Source organism: Rhea pennata, chromosome 1 (assembly GCF_028389875.1).
Source record: "Rhea pennata isolate bPtePen1 chromosome 1, bPtePen1.pri, whole genome shotgun sequence".
NCBI classification, from domain to species: domain Eukaryota; kingdom Metazoa; phylum Chordata; class Aves; order Rheiformes; family Rheidae; genus Rhea; species Rhea pennata.
This window is the reverse complement of record NC_084663.1, coordinates 119,948,984-119,964,534: the sequence shown is the minus strand read 5'-3', so window position 1 is coordinate 119,964,534 and position 15,551 is coordinate 119,948,984. Positions and strand designations below refer to the sequence as shown.

Genomic DNA, 15,551 nt, shown 5'->3' with positions numbered 1-15,551 from the left:
AGTAGTTTGTTTATCAGTATCTCTTCATAAAGTTTCTGATCGAGTAGGTAAGTGCAGCAAAAATATTAAATATATTTGTTCATATGTCTTGTTTATCTAGTATTACAAAGCATCACTTTGCCATACTTTTTCTATCTAATGTATTTCTGTACAATTTTTAATTTTATAAATTTGGATAATTTGGTTATTTGGATAATATGTTCTGTTTTTTAATATATAGTTGTCTTTATTTAGATTTATAGTATGACATTGAGACTGTCAGCGCTATTTGAAGAGAAAATGAGAAGAATTGTTTCTGATTTTAAAAATGGTCAGAAGCAGAATGAAAGCCTACGCAAAAAACAGAGATATACTAGAAGATTTCAGAATCAAAGCTCCGTTCAGCATCCTACCAAAACACTCAGGTAACTAAAAGAGTTACAAATATGTGGAGATTTATCGCAATATTTATTCATATTCCATCATATTTAGTCTTGGAAGATGAGAACAATTGGTTTATTAGATGGATAGCAAACTTTAGTGTAGAATTACCTCTCTTGCAGCAGGAAAGAGATAATTGGAGGGGGAAAAAATGTTCTTTTGTAGTATAAAACAGGTTGTGAAACAGCTGAGGGACTTGAAGGTAGAATAGGGCTTTTTTATTTATTCATTTAATACTTTAGTCAAGGAATCAAGATTAATTGCAAAATGTATTACAGGATTATCTTATGCACAGAAGAAATTATCAGCCTGCGTAGGTTCTGACATGACTACTGGCTAACATAATTCCATGTGCTCTTCTCAATTAGTATGTGAGATGAAGCAAGACAAAATACAAAAAGCTAAATATGATGTACTGTGGGAACATAAAATATCCCTTTTTGCTGCTATCCAGCCTTTTTTTATGACTGGCAATGGAAGGGTGAGAATAAGAGTTATAAGAATAACCTCTTAAGAATAAATTTCTTTGCTGTATGTGATTATATTACCTTACAATTCTGAAGAGTAATGGATTAATCATACATTTTCAATTTTTCTGCATAAATATTGGATTACACCATGTGCATATCTTATGATACATGCTTTGAGCATTTGGGAATTTTCCTCGAGGTTGTAGTTCTTCCCAGTGAAATAATTTTATGACTATAATAAACACACATTAGGACAGACAGGAACTCTCAGTCAATGCTTATGTTCCCATCTGAAGAACTGTATGCAACTTGATTACAGTTCAGCGCTGCATAGCAGAAATGAGGCTTAAGAATATTTGGGGGAGCATTGGGATATTAAGCAGTCATGCAGGAAGTGCATACAGGTGCATCTAGAAAAATATTTGAAAGCCTGTGACTGAAAGAAAGCAAATAACAAATAGTAGTTCTAAATGTAAAAAGTTACTTGCCAGTGCCTAGTAACCTCTGAATTACCTTGTATAATGCGTGTCCCTTCTCCAGTTTCCCTTTAGATCATTTTTCTCCTACTGTATTCAAATAGAATATCTGGACAGTGTGTAATACTCTAGCATCTGTGATGAAGGGTTTTAGTGGAGAATTAGATTAGTGGGTTTCTACTACAAGTAATAAGTTTATTTTAAACAATAAATTTGTTCCCCAAAGATGCACCTTCTTGGTGTCTTTGCAGCTGAGGTTATCATGGAATAATGCTTGTATGCACAACACTTAATTTGAGGCTTATGTGTGATTAACAAGACTCTGAGATTCAGAGTTCTGAGACTGTTGCTGCAACTTGCTGTTAATAAGAAGGTATTTTGTCACGGACACATAATGCATGAACTTTTTTTTTTTTTTCAGACAGTAGAGAGAAACTTTTTTTTCTCCTATAACTTTACTAGGAATGTAGACTGTTTTTTACTGGGAGTACTTAATGCTTATCAACATTAAAATTGTCCCACACCTGTTAGGTCACAAATCTAATTACTCTTCCATAAATCTAAAACAACCGTATGCCATACGATTTAAGCTTCTGGGGGAAGAATTATTGTCAGAACACTTAATTATCTATTTTTCGTAGTTTTACAGCCTATGTTGCTTTTGTCTCTTTCCCCTTTCATTAGAAATTTGAAGCAGAAACCTTTAAAATCTCAGGCAAAAATTGAATCTGAGCGGGAAGATTCTTTTACTCTACCTACCTCAAGCAGAGCCGCTTGTGTTACAAGCCATAAAATGAATGCTAGCAATTATGTCCATAGTTCCTCCGGTGAATCTTCAGATTCTGCATGCCTGGCATCCTTTGAAAGGAACGGAAAGGCTAGATCTACAACACTAACAAACTGTTCTGCTTTGTCATCAGGTAAGAAATGGAATCTGTTTCAGGTGCAGCTTTTTATCTTGGTCATATCTATGAAGTTTGCTAATGTTTACTTGCTAATCAGTGAGAAGTTTTTTAGACAAGATTTTTATGCAGTTTATATTTTGAGTAATATTGAATTTTGAATGTTGTGTATTTTGTTGAATTTTGAACTCTTACTACATTGTTGAATTGGGTACAATACCTTTCTGAATTGTGTACTGAAGACAGAATTTTCTGCTTTAAAATCACATAAAATGCAGTAAGATTATCAGCTCCTTTATTAATGAAAAGCCTACTTCGAAGAGGAGATTTGTCATTAGGATAGTTAAGAGGCAGAGCTGTCTTGGTTACCTATTGCAGTCTAATAGATTGCAATTTTGGCCACTTTGGGGATTCACTAAAAATCTGAGCTGATTGAAACTGATAAGAAAATTGATGCACCAATATGGTTACTTGGTGCTCTTCAGTCTTCCACTAATTTCAGTAATAGAATTTATACATATCAAACAGCAGTTGAGTCGTTGTGGTAAATGGATACCTTTTATTTAAGACAAAAATATAAGCGGTTTGATAAATGGTGCTATGTAAAATACAGGTCATATCCCTGCATATGGTACATTATAAACTTTTTTTTTTTAAGTAAAACTTAGCAAATGGCAGAATGGAAGTTCTCAGAGGCATAAAAACCTTAATCTCTGGCTGTTCTCCCTCTATCTGACAAAAATCTCAGCTTCCTTCAAAAAATTAGGCTGCATGTCCTGCTTAAAGATATGTGAACATAGCTGTGTTATTTTAGTCAGAACAAAAAATACAGCTCAAAGAAGCTTCCTATCAATAGAAAACGTTAGAAATATTAAGTGGCATATTCTGCAAATATAGTTACCAATTTCTTATTGATATAAGAAATCAAGGCATGATAAAACAGTGCACTGTAAAATAAATATTATGAGGAAATGTGAAGACTTTTTTGATCAGTAAACTGCAGCTCTTAATTGCAATTTAACTGTGTTTAGAATTCTAATTGAAAATTTTATTTTTTTAACAGATAGTGAAATAGAAGCTTCTTTGGTTTCTTCTTCCTCTTCCTCTTCATCCTCTACAAGTAGCTCAGAAGACAGCAAAGAAAGCTCTGCAACTCTTGTATCACCCCCGCTACACAATGGTGTATCTAGAAGAAAGAATAACAATTTCAGGATAACTAGAAATAGAGCTGCTCAAAGGAAAAAAATAGGTAAGATTTGACTAGTTTTTCTGTCAACAATCAATAACACAAGAGAAGTGTCGTTAATAAAAGGTAATCACTATTTTTAGTTGTTGTATACGTTCTGACTGTAGCTAGTTATATAGCTCTCAAAATACTACTTGAAGTTTTCAAAATAAATAATTGGTTTTGATAATCAAGATAGGAGGCAGAAACAAACAGTCTAGTGAGAAGGAGTGTCTTGCAACATTTTAAATCTTAATTAAAGTAAAATTAATTTGTAAAGAATTTTCACAAAAATGAATTCAAAATATGTGATAGGGTTCAGTATCTCTTCCTGTTAGACAATAAAATCGCATAACTATTACTAAAAGCATATTCCATTAGCCATGTTTTTGAGTTGAACCTGTTTGAGATTAGAAAAGATCTAAGAAGTGTCTATTTATGTATCTAAAATTTTAATCACTCTTACTTTTCAGGAATGCCTTCTCAAGAGAATGGGAATACGAGAAGAACTGCCAGGAAAAGGTTATATGGAAGTGACTCTGAAAATACTTCAGTGGTGACATCTGAATCACTGAGTAATAGTACTGGTCGACATAGAAAAATTCCACGGAGGAGTGCTGCTGTGGCTGCTAATAAATTAAAGCTAATGAGTGATGTGGAGGAAGAGGTTTCAAGCTCAGAAAGCATCGGTATTGGATGCAAGAACAGAAAACTGCCTCACCGGAATGCCTCAGCTGCAGCCAGGCGAATGTTACTGGATGGCTCTGAAGATGATGTTGGTCTAAAATCTGAAAGTGAAAAAGAAGGAGAACAGTTTACCAAGAGGAAAATTCATTCTCAACCTGGTTCCTCTGTTGCAAGAAGAAAATTCATTAGTGAATCTGAAAATGCAACGTCAGATTCGGAGACAGACACACAAATGAAGCATAAAAACTGGCAAAGCAATGGCCATAAACAGTTGCGTGAGACAGTCCATTCGGTGTCTCCCAAGACAGAAAATCCTACACTAGAACTGTCGGATGAGGACTCCAAAAGCCATAATTCAGAGGATGGGAGCAGTCGGAAAGTTTCTGACCAGTCAACATCTGCAGATAAGCCTGCAGTCTTACTGGAGGATGAAGCAGATTCTGAATTGGAGAGGTGCAACAGCAGAAAAATGACTGGTCAGCAGCCTGTTGCTCCTTTAAAAAAAGCAAAAGTCTTGAGTGATTTAGAGGACACAGGAGAATCTGAAAGAGAAGAAAGCAAGGATGGGAGAAGCTTTGTTTCAGAGAGCTTGGTGACATCTAGAATTGTTGGGAGTTCAAAAACTGGAGCTGGTGCCAACTTCAGTTGCTCTTCTGATACAGAATCTGAAATAGATTCCAATAACAGTAAATATTGTGACATTTCAAAAACAAAAAGAAGGATAAGAAAAGGAAAACCAAAAATCATTAGAAGAGGTAAAATTTTTAAAGCTCTTACATCTATGTGTAATACTGACTCAGTGGGGGAAGCAACCTAAGATTAGTATCTTAGGTTGACTGGGAGGATTTGGACTATACAAAATGTAATAGTATTCCTAAACATTTTAAAATAAGAACTAGAAATCAGAGAAGGAGAGCTTCTTGGTAAAGTATAATAAGTGTCTAGAAGTCTAGACTGTTTTGTTTAACTGGGAGGTTACTGAACACAACACTGAGAGAAAGCTATTCCAGTTTTATAGTAATAGTACTTAGAATTCATGGTGAATGCTGGTGGTTCTTGTCCTGCAATTCATGTAATGCACTTAAAAAAAAAAAATCATTAAGTTATAATTGTTCTTTTCTTTCTTAAATTTACACTTTCTTATCCATATATCAGTTTATAGCAACTGATACTAAAATATCTCTATTTGAAATAATTTTACTCTGTGTAATGACTTTTAAAAAAGTTAGAGAAAGACTGACTTGCAGTTGTTGGCACAATATTAAGCAAAACTCTGTGTGCTGTGAATTAGTTATATGATGTGCAATTCAAGATACAGAACAGACCGTTCCTTTCGAGATTTGCTGTTATCTTTGGCCTGCTTCTTGTTCAGAATTTCAGTAATGAAAACTTCTGAATTGTAGTTCTGTTAACTTGAGTTTGTTAGTGAAGTAATAGTAGAGTGTACCTTCTTTTTCAGTCAATAACTTTGGTGATAAAGCAGACTGAGAGACAGAGCCATTATTTTCAAATGGAGTGACTTTATTTGTGGTGTTTTAAAGATGTATTAATGATTTTTATTTCCATGGTTTGGGTGGGTTTGACGGTTTTGTTTTGTCTTTTTTTCTTTAAACCAATGTAGCGGTGACCCTCTGACCCTTTTCTTTCTTTAGTTCCATAGTTTTATGTTTGCCTAAGCAAACACAAATTAAGTTGTATCAATTAGTTATAAGTAATTGATATGCATCATGTCACTGGTCTGACTAAAGACATTACATGTAAAGATGGCTGATCAGTATGATAATATAAAGAGCAGGAAGTTGATGTGCAAACATTCCAGATAGTTGAAGAAGCAAGATTAACATTCCACCTGTTTCAGAAACTTTTGCTCTGCTTTCTGTTTTTAGTATAATTTTATTCATCACTCAAATGCTTGTGCATGCTGACATGTTCTGAATTGAAGAGTTGATGGAGGGAGGGTTAAGCTCATCTGAATGATGTTAAGATTTATTAAAATAAGCTCTGTACATTCTGTATCTTCAGATTTTTAGGGGATTGTTTTTTTTTTTCTGAGAAAAATGATTCAGACATTGAAGATTACCCAGGAGGTGTGTTTTTTGTTTCATCCTTCCAGATCTGTCACTTGAATCACAGAGGTAGATTACCTCAAAAAAGTTGTTGAGATATTTTAACTGTGATTGTTTTTTCTCAAAGTTTTGAACTGCTCTTAAAGGACTTGGCTTGAAGGAATACCCATAACTGGCAATAGATGCAGTTGGATTATTAGCTTTTTCTATATTTAAGTACAAGTTGTCAGTATGCTTTACAGTGACTAAAGCTTATTTTTCAGGCTTTAACAGTTATTATGAGTTACAGTTATCCTAAAAAGGGAATGGAACGTATTTTATGGGATTGCAACATGTGAGCTGTTACATACTTCTATACAGCATTTCTTATCCTCTAGACTTCATTATATAGTGCTTTTTTTTTTTTTTTTTTTGATGCAGAGACTAAGCTTTCCTACTTTTTCTGCACTCACCTTCCTCGAACAAAGTTGTGCACATTGCTTAGCCTTAACATGTGGGTTAACTCTCATGCATTAGAGTAAAAATTCCTATCTGCATTTGCAGTTACTTTCTACATCATTTGATTTGGCATCTGAGAGAAGGAGCCATTTTCAGTACTGCATTATAAGTGGTAAAATCTATGTTGAAGTTGCTTTCTTTCCACCCTTCAGCGTGAGCTGCCAAAAACTAGGTTGGGGACAGCACTGTTTCTGACAGCATATTTGAAATGCTGTATTTTTTCTTCCACTGAATACGCTTCTTAACAGCCTTGTAAATGTGATTGTTTCAAATTTTTGTGCCCTCTCAGGAAGGTATCTTTGATATTCATTTGCAGTGCAGTGATATAAAAATCTTGAAGAAAATCACTATGTTAAAGTGCATCTTTCATGATGATACTCCACAATATATATATATATATATATTTTTTTACTAAAATATCTTGGTATTTCTTCCTAGTGAATGTACCGAATACTTACTAACACCTTAACATTGGCAATGTGAAAGTACGTTAGTTACAGTGAAGAAACAAAAGAAAACAGAAGAGCTGCTGAGCGTTGTATCTGACTACTGAACTTTAGATTTGTCAGAACTATGTTGCCATAGGAGCTTATTTCTTTTAAACAGCACAAAGGAAGGGAAAGAAAGATACGTTTTCTATTAATAGCTTTCTAGGATTTAAAATCTCCCTTGAATTTGTTTCATACATCAAAAACCGGCGAGTCCAAATAATTTGTAACATCTCCCTTACCAAAATTGCATGAGATGCCTTTTCTAAGGGAAAAACAAGGCTGTTTTGTTTTGATAACTTTCCTTATGTTTTTTGTGCAAAGTTTCCCCATGAAGTATGTAGAAGCTTCCATACTAGATAGTTAACACTGAGTTTGAGTTTGGTCTCTAGCTTATCCGTTAAATGTAATGTGGATGTTTTAACTATTTGTCCTCTAGTGTTTAAAGCTTGACAAAAACCTGGTTTCTTTTTTCCTATCAGTTCTTTATCATAGTCGTTAATTTTTAGCTTTTACTGTACTGTCCCTTTCATGTCCTTGGGTGTGAAGTGTTAATTTGTCTTCCAGCTCTAACTTAGAGCAAAACTCCTCTTACTCACATTTTGTTTCCTTATGAAAAACAAGAAAACAGGAAAAAAAAGTTTAATTCTCTAGTTAAAATGAATATACTTTTATTTTGAATATACCTTCTGTAGTAATTAATGTTCATCTACTAGGTAAAGCTGTTAATCATAAAAGCAAATACAGCTTTATTTTTAATTTGCAATTGGTGCCAAACATTGGCAAGTATCAGTGTGCATTATCAGTTAGTTGTCAAGGGCTGCATTTATTTAATGATCATAATAAAATTACCAGAGATTTTAAAGAGCATCAATGCGTTAACATTATTTTTAGTTTTAATTTATCCAATCTATAGTTAATTTGGGATATCGCAGATAATCAGTAACAGTTTTGAATTCTATAGCTCATTTTACTCCTCAACAGACAATTGATGTGACAGGTGCTCAACCTAATTTACTGTGGTTTGCCAAACTGATGGATGTATTGGTATTTTCTGAAGAACTTGACAGTTAACAGTAAATAGGAAGCTAAACAAGTTACTATTTCTAAAAGTTATTTTTAGATATTGCTGGAGTATACTTGTGCTTTTGTTTAAAAACAAAAAATAAATAAAGCCAGGTTTCCACATAAATGGAATAGTTGGTTAAGTGGATGTGAGACACTTTGTGGTCTGTGATATTACCTGCAAGTAAGCTGACTTGGTGAGATAGCTGGATATTCCTACCTTGTCTTGCAGCCTGGACTTGCAGGTTTAGAGTTTGGTACTGGCATAGTTTCATTAAGGAGATGCAAATTCAGGTGGTACTGTGGTGTGTAGGAATGTATACCACGTCATTTCAGCATTAAAATTAACTCTGGTAAGAAGCTTGAATTAAAAATTGTGATCAGCTTTATACATATTTGTTCCCAGTTTAAGACTTTGTATGTAAAGCACAAATTTAACATACTGGCAGTGCTGCAGAAAGACTGGACTTCTGTCTTCAGTGGACTATCGTGCTGCTTTTATCCTTTAGCCTTGCATTCCGCTCTCTTGAGTTAGCTGTGGAAACTCAAATACACGTAACCTGTTGTGATGATCCAGCTTTTTTCTTTAAAAGCACGCATTTTTAGACATAAGTACCTAAGCACCCATCTCAACTAACTAAAAGCTTCTGGGCATTCTTTCTTTTTTGGGGGTTTTTGTTTTTGTTTTTTGTTTTCTTTTTTCTTGGAATAGTTTAAAACTTAAGGGATACCATTTGAAATGGTTGTTTCTTCAGATAGTCAAATGTGATTTTTGTTAGCACTCAGTGTTATGGCTGAGTAGTCCTTTAAACCTTTTATAATTGCCTTTCTAAATGTGAGTGTAGCTCAAAGCAGTTGTAGAGGAATCTTAATCCTAAGGCTGGGTTGTGCATTTCTACACTTAATAACTGGACAAAATCTCTCTTTGTACAAGTAACTTATGTGTTGTTTGCGATGACTAAGATCCTGCAGCATGTTGCTCTATCTGTTTTTCAATATTTTCCTGTTTCAAGTCTCTATGGTCCTGCATGTTGAGGCTTGCCCCATAATAACTGTTACAGGGAACAGCTGTATGTTGCTTAAATGTTTACTTGATAGTATTGGAAGACAGTATCTAAGTTAAGCTGAGCTTTTATACAGTAAAACACAGTATTCAGAAGAGTGTTATGGTTTTAGCCCATTAAATGACACAATACAAATAATAGCAGTAATAGTTTTAGTGTATCATTTCTGGAAACTGTTAGAAAAGACTGTAGAATTGAATTAACCTCTGGAAATACCAAAATAGATACCTTATGGTGAGCTAGTACCTGAAAAGTTCTGCCTTGAAATGATGACTAGGTTTTGTGTCCGAAGAAATTTTAAATACTGATACTGAAATTGGACACTTGAATTTTTGTCCTGTCTTCAACTTAAATAATTATCCACTGTCTTTCCTAATGCATCAGTACTGTGCTTTTTCTTGCCAGAACTTAGAGAAAATATTGCCCTATCTGTACTTCACAGATGGGGAATCGTTCTAGGAGTTAATAGACTAATGCTTTGATTATATTAGTGGATGCTTTCATGGAGTGCGTGCTTGTCCATAAAATCAGTTAGCAGTTCAAAAAATTATGCAATAGATATCAAAGTTGGGAAAAAATTTTGCAAATGACATTTTTGCTAAAATAGCAAAATGTTATTTGTGTTTATCAATTTTATGCTGATAGATTTTGCTCAAATTAGAAGTGAAAATTCTTGAAGTAAATTTACCAGTATTTCTGTGATTTAGAAGGCAAAGGTTTAAATCATTTGTTTTGTTAAAATCATTCATATTATTTACGCACTGAATATTTATTTTAAAACTCAACATAAGAAATAACCACTGAATTGAATACAGGGTGGAACATCCTCTGTTAAGAAACAATCTTACTGCTTAAGTCACTAAGAAAATGAATGGTTTAAATGCTCTCTGTCTATATGAAACAATTCTAAATGGTGAAATCCATCCAATGCTTGTATGCACAGAAGTTTACCATCCAATTTTTAGAATAAAGAAAGTGTGTAATAAAATCTGTAATAATTCATTTTGAAAGGACATACTAGGAAGAAAATGATAGCTTTAACAATGGAAGTATTAATAATGTTAAAGCATTTAAGTTAAGTAATTTGTTATTTGGAAGATAATACTAGAGTAATGATAAAGAATGTTACTTTCCCACCCTTCCGTTATCTCAAAACAAAAGAGTAATGCTGAGAAGTAGTACTAAGAGTTAAAAGTATGTCTTAGACTGATTCTGAATGTTTTTATTAAAGGCTTAAGGTAAATTGCACATAACAGTTGGAATTGAAAAATGTTTTTCCGTATTTTATTAAAGGCAGTTATGTTTATGCTTAATAAACTAGCTTCATCAGAAATGCAATGTTTTTAACTTTTAAATCTTTGTTTTATAGGATCAGCATCTGAGGAGATTGAACAAAGCGGAAAAGTGCTCAGAAGCAGGACATGTATAATTAACTACAAAAAACATATAAAACTGTCTAATGTGACTGAGAAAAAAAATCCACGCAGATGTGCCACTTTGGCAGCTAATAAGATTAAGATAATGAGTGATACAAAGGAAGAATCATCAAGCTCAGAAAGCACTTGCACAGGAAAAAAGAACAGAAGGCAGCTTCATGGCAATGGGTCAGCAGCATCCAGGAAAAAACTGATCAGCAGCTCTGAGATAGATGTTAGTTTAAAGTCTGAAAGTGAGAAAGAACAGTTTGCTGGTAGAAAGAAACTTTCTTGCTCTAATTCTACTTTTAAAAGAAAATACATTAGTGAATCTGAAGACGAGAAAACAGATTCTGAGGCAGAGATAAAAATGTCTCAAAAGCAGAGTGATGATAACCACAAGCAGCCACGTGGAAAAGTTCATGCTTCCTCTCTCAAAAACTCTATATATGACTTTTCAGAGGAGAATTCCAGAAACCACAATGTGGAAAATGGGAGAAACAGGAAAATTTCTAGGCAGTCGACTTCAGCCCACAACCATTATATAGTGAGCAACTCTGAAGACGAGGCAGATTCTGAGTTACCCAAATGTGAAACTAAAAATATCACGCAGATACCAAACAAAAAGTCTAGAACCTCTTTCAAAAGAGCAAAATTGAATGATTTAAAAGAAACAGCAGAATCTGAAGCAGAGGAGAAGAAAGATGAAAAAAGCTCAGTAACAAAGAATGTGGAAACGGCTGGGACTGCAGGAAGTTCAAAAGCCAATTTGAATTGTTCTTCTAATTCAGACTCTGGAACTGATGATAACTCTAGTGATACCACAGAAACAAAAAAGAAGAAAAAAGCAGAAGTCGTTAGAAAGGAAATCTCAAACTCCAATTTGCCTAAGCCTTCCAGAAGACCCCAGCGAAGGAAACGTAAACTTGATCAAGAAAATGACTCTGAAGATTCGGATTACACCAAATATAGAAGAACTAATCGACGTTCTAAGATAAGAACTCGAAATGGAGGTAAACGGACTGTGAGATACGACGACTGTGACGACGACGACGACGACAACAGCAGGGGTCTAGATGATGTAGATTGTGAAACGTAACCTTAAAAAGAAAAGCCAGCACACTTTTTTTATGGTAATAGCACTAGAACTCATGATGGATGCTGGCTCTTCTTTGTCCTACATTTCAGGGAATATATTTATATTTTTCTATGAAAAAGTTATGAATGTGATTAGATCATGACTTTCTCCTTTTCATATTTTGACTTGCACTTGCCTGCCCATGTAGCAGCATTTAGCACAGATGCCAAAATGTGCCTCATTATAGGGGCAATTTTTTGTCTATACTGGTATTTTATTACATATAACAAGACTTAAAAATGTTAAAACACTGCACAACAGGTTGATAGCAGTATGTTGAGTATTATTGTTATGGGTGCTGCAATGGAATACTACCTAGGTCATACAACATTAACACATTCAAGAACAGATTTCAAACATCTCTAATGCTGTATGAAATTGTATACAATAGTAACAGGCTTATAAATAATACTGTACACTATAAAAGTCTGGTGGATGTTAATATTGCATCAGAAGAGTAATGAATGGTCACTAGGTTAATAACATTACAGCTTGTATTAGTACAGATGTTAAATGTTCTGTACTTCCATTATTGAAAACATACAACTAGAACCAGTTACTAGTGAAAAGTGTATTTGCCAGTTAAAAAGGCATAATGGTGCTGGTAAAGAGAGGGTTTATGCTGACAGGTAGTACTATCATTAATGTGACTTCTATACTGTAAATTTAAGAATATGAAATGCAGGTGAACTCTTGGGCCTAAGGGTTTTTGTGTGTTTTCTTTATAAAACAGAAAAACAAACAAAACACTTGTTTTTTTTTTTGTGTGTGTGTGAAATGATTGAGGTTCAGAATCCTTACATTCCAGACCTTTTTACTATTTCTCCATTGTTCTTCCATACTTAAAGTGCTTCAATATTAGACTGCTGCATTGATTAAACCTTACCAGTTTCTGATTATTGTACTACCTCATCCGCCTATTTTTGGAACACTTAAGACAGCTGTTGTTGACAACAAATAATTACTGATAGGAAAATATTTCTCCCGTTAAAATATATAAATTCTTGGATGGCCATGTATCGGATAAGAGAATGCATAGCACCTAATTTGACTCTCAACTCTTACTGAGGCATGCTTAGTTTAGTAGAGAACTGGTCAAGGAGAAGCTCTTCACTTCCCCTTCCTTGGCCAGTATAAAACTCACTGCAATAGTTGTAGCTGCTTACTGGCTTGATGATGTGTTCATGGGATTGTGCTGGCTGAAGCTATAAGGTTACTGCCTTCAGCTCCACACTAGCTGCTTGGTGATTCCTGCTCTTTTCACACTCTGCACCATAGTTTTCCTGCCTCTGCTCTGTTGGGTCAGTTTCTCACATGGTTTGATTTATGTGATTCTTGATCTTTGTTCAATAGGTGTGAGATGTGCTCATATATTTATCCTAACCCAGCTCATTTTAACTGAAATAGCAAGCTTGTGAGTTAGTTTTCCAGCAGACGGGAGAGGTAGTAACATCTGGATGGGAATAGTCTTAAAGTAGTACAGCTGCATAGTCAAGCTGTCATTGTAACAGAACGCGTATGTGATGTAACAAAAAATGGAGTCTCAACTACTGCCTACTAGCAGTTACTGAAAACCACTTCTCAGCAAGTTTGCTAACATTGTGTGCCAAAATGTAATCAGTCATCACATCATTTTGGTATCCAGAATGGTATCTCAATGTAGGAAAAATATATATTTTTTTTTTCCTAAGACTTCTATGTGAAGTCCAATGATTAATAGTTTATACCATTTTTGCCCCAGGAGCTTGCTTTTTTTATTATTTTTTTAGTTTTTTATTAGAGCATAGTCTTTAATATAATGGTAGAATTTTGTACATTTGTTTATCTGAATTCTTTAAATAGGCTTCTAAAATATGAACACGGTTGTGTTTAGTAATGAAGCATGGCTCTTTGAAGTGGCTTTGTGCATCATGCCTTCCAGGAGCATCTTTGTTAAAAGAATATGGATGATACACAAATACTAGTTTGCTTAAACTGAATACATTGTTTAGCAGCTGCATATGGTCAGTGTTCTATGAAATAAAAACTTCCAATAGAGGTGTAAAAATTGGTATAATATCAATCATTTGAGAGCTTCAAAATGTTCATTAATCTAAAGTTAGCTAAATTTGGGCTGTTAGGTTTGTATTTCCAATTCAGGCTTAGATTTAAAAAGGTTCTTTTTATTTTTCCTTTTCCTTTTTCATGTGTTGTACTTTATACCATTCTGTATTCTCTGAAATGTTCATGATGATCCTAGAAAGTTGGGTGCAGGTTCTGGCCCCTATATTCACATATCTGAGAGCAAATTACTGGCTGATTGACCATAACATTTTTTTTTCTTGCTTGCTTACTTGCTTGTTTGTTTTTTTGAATAGCAAAGCAAATCATAGACTCGTAGAATCATAGAATGGTAAGGTTGGAAGGGACCACTGGAGATCATCTGGTCCAGCCCTCAGCATAGCCCATAGGGGGATTGAACCCACAACCTTGGCATTAGCAGCACCATGCTCTAACCAACTGAGCATGCTGGTTTGTGTTTTTTTATTTTATTCATATGGACAGGTTGTAGAGAGCCAGAAGGAAGATGAACACTTGAACAATAAATAATTAAAAAAAATTTTTTTTTAAACCCTCTGGGAGTTTGAGTCTTTTTCGTTTGTTTTAGGCAAGCATGCTTACTGTCATCACAGCTTGCTGCTTCTAAGCCTTGCAGAAAGCAGTTCTTTAATCTTCCTGGAAATTTTAAATCATTCAGCACTCTATTTGATCTAGCAGTACTCAGGGAAGTAAAGTGATTGAGTAAAGTAATACCTTTAAAACTGCTTGCTCTAAAGCATTCCTAAATTTTTTGTTTTTTAAAGAGGATATGAATCTGGGATAAGAGAATAGGCTAGAAGTAGCATGAACAGATGGAAATACTAAAGGTGCAGGACAAAAGCAAAGAACATGCCTAAGTACTAGTGAAGGCCTTCGTTATATGTGTAGAAGTGGACCAAGTAAAGCAGTACCTACAACTGTAACTTCATTGTATTCTTATTTGCAAGTGACTGCTCTGTTTAATCTCCCTGCACTGGCTTTTTCTGTCTCTATATGCCCTAACGCACCCCAAACAGGTGCTGTATGCTCAGCCGTTGCCCACGCAGGCGAGGTGGCAGGAGCGGGCTCCGTGCCCTGTCACCGCCCGTGAGCCACACGGGCCTTGGGAGCCCCCTCACCCGTCCAGCTCTTCCCGCGACTGCTCAGGTTACCATAAGCTGGATGTTACTCTAGGTTCCGTACTGCCTTTGCCTGCTGGGACAAACGCGTGCGCATCGCAGCGGGCGCCTCTTCCGCCCCGCCGACCAGGTAAGGGAAAGGGGAAGAGGAGGCCTGCGGGGCGGCCCGGCCCGTGGGGAACCCCGCAGCCGCAGCGGCGCCGGGGCCGCGGCAGGCGGCGTCAAGGGCGGCGCAGGCGGGCGGCTTTCACCGCGGGGCTGCTTCGTGCCACCGCTGCCGGCCGCCTAACGGCTTCCAACGTAACTGGCGTAACGTTCCCGTTGCGTAACGGCCTCCAACAGCTGCCGGGGGAGGACCCGCCGGGCTCGCTCTATGGTCTGCAGGGCCAGAGCGGCAGCAGGCAGGGCGGAACTCCATGGTGCGGGCGAGCGAGAGCGGC

General features: G+C 35.7%; 1 protein-coding gene across 3 annotated transcripts in view; it reads left to right on the top strand.

The window, feature by feature from the left end:
* BRWD1 (bromodomain and WD repeat domain containing 1) overlaps positions 1-12,661 on the top strand; it is a 63,015-nt gene extending 50,354 nt beyond the window's left edge. For all 3 annotated transcript variants that reach the window (XM_062599025.1, XM_062599034.1, XM_062599015.1), the window contains exons 37-41: positions 235-404; positions 2,051-2,286; positions 3,332-3,517; positions 3,967-4,935; positions 10,731-12,661. In XM_062599025.1, the coding sequence (XP_062455009.1) occupies positions 235-404; positions 2,051-2,286; positions 3,332-3,517; positions 3,967-4,935; positions 10,731-11,875 (2,706 nt within the window). In that variant the 3' untranslated portion in view covers positions 11,876-12,661. The remainder of the gene's footprint in view (positions 1-234; positions 405-2,050; positions 2,287-3,331; positions 3,518-3,966; positions 4,936-10,730) is intronic.
* Positions 12,662-15,551: the final 2,890 nt, after the last annotated feature.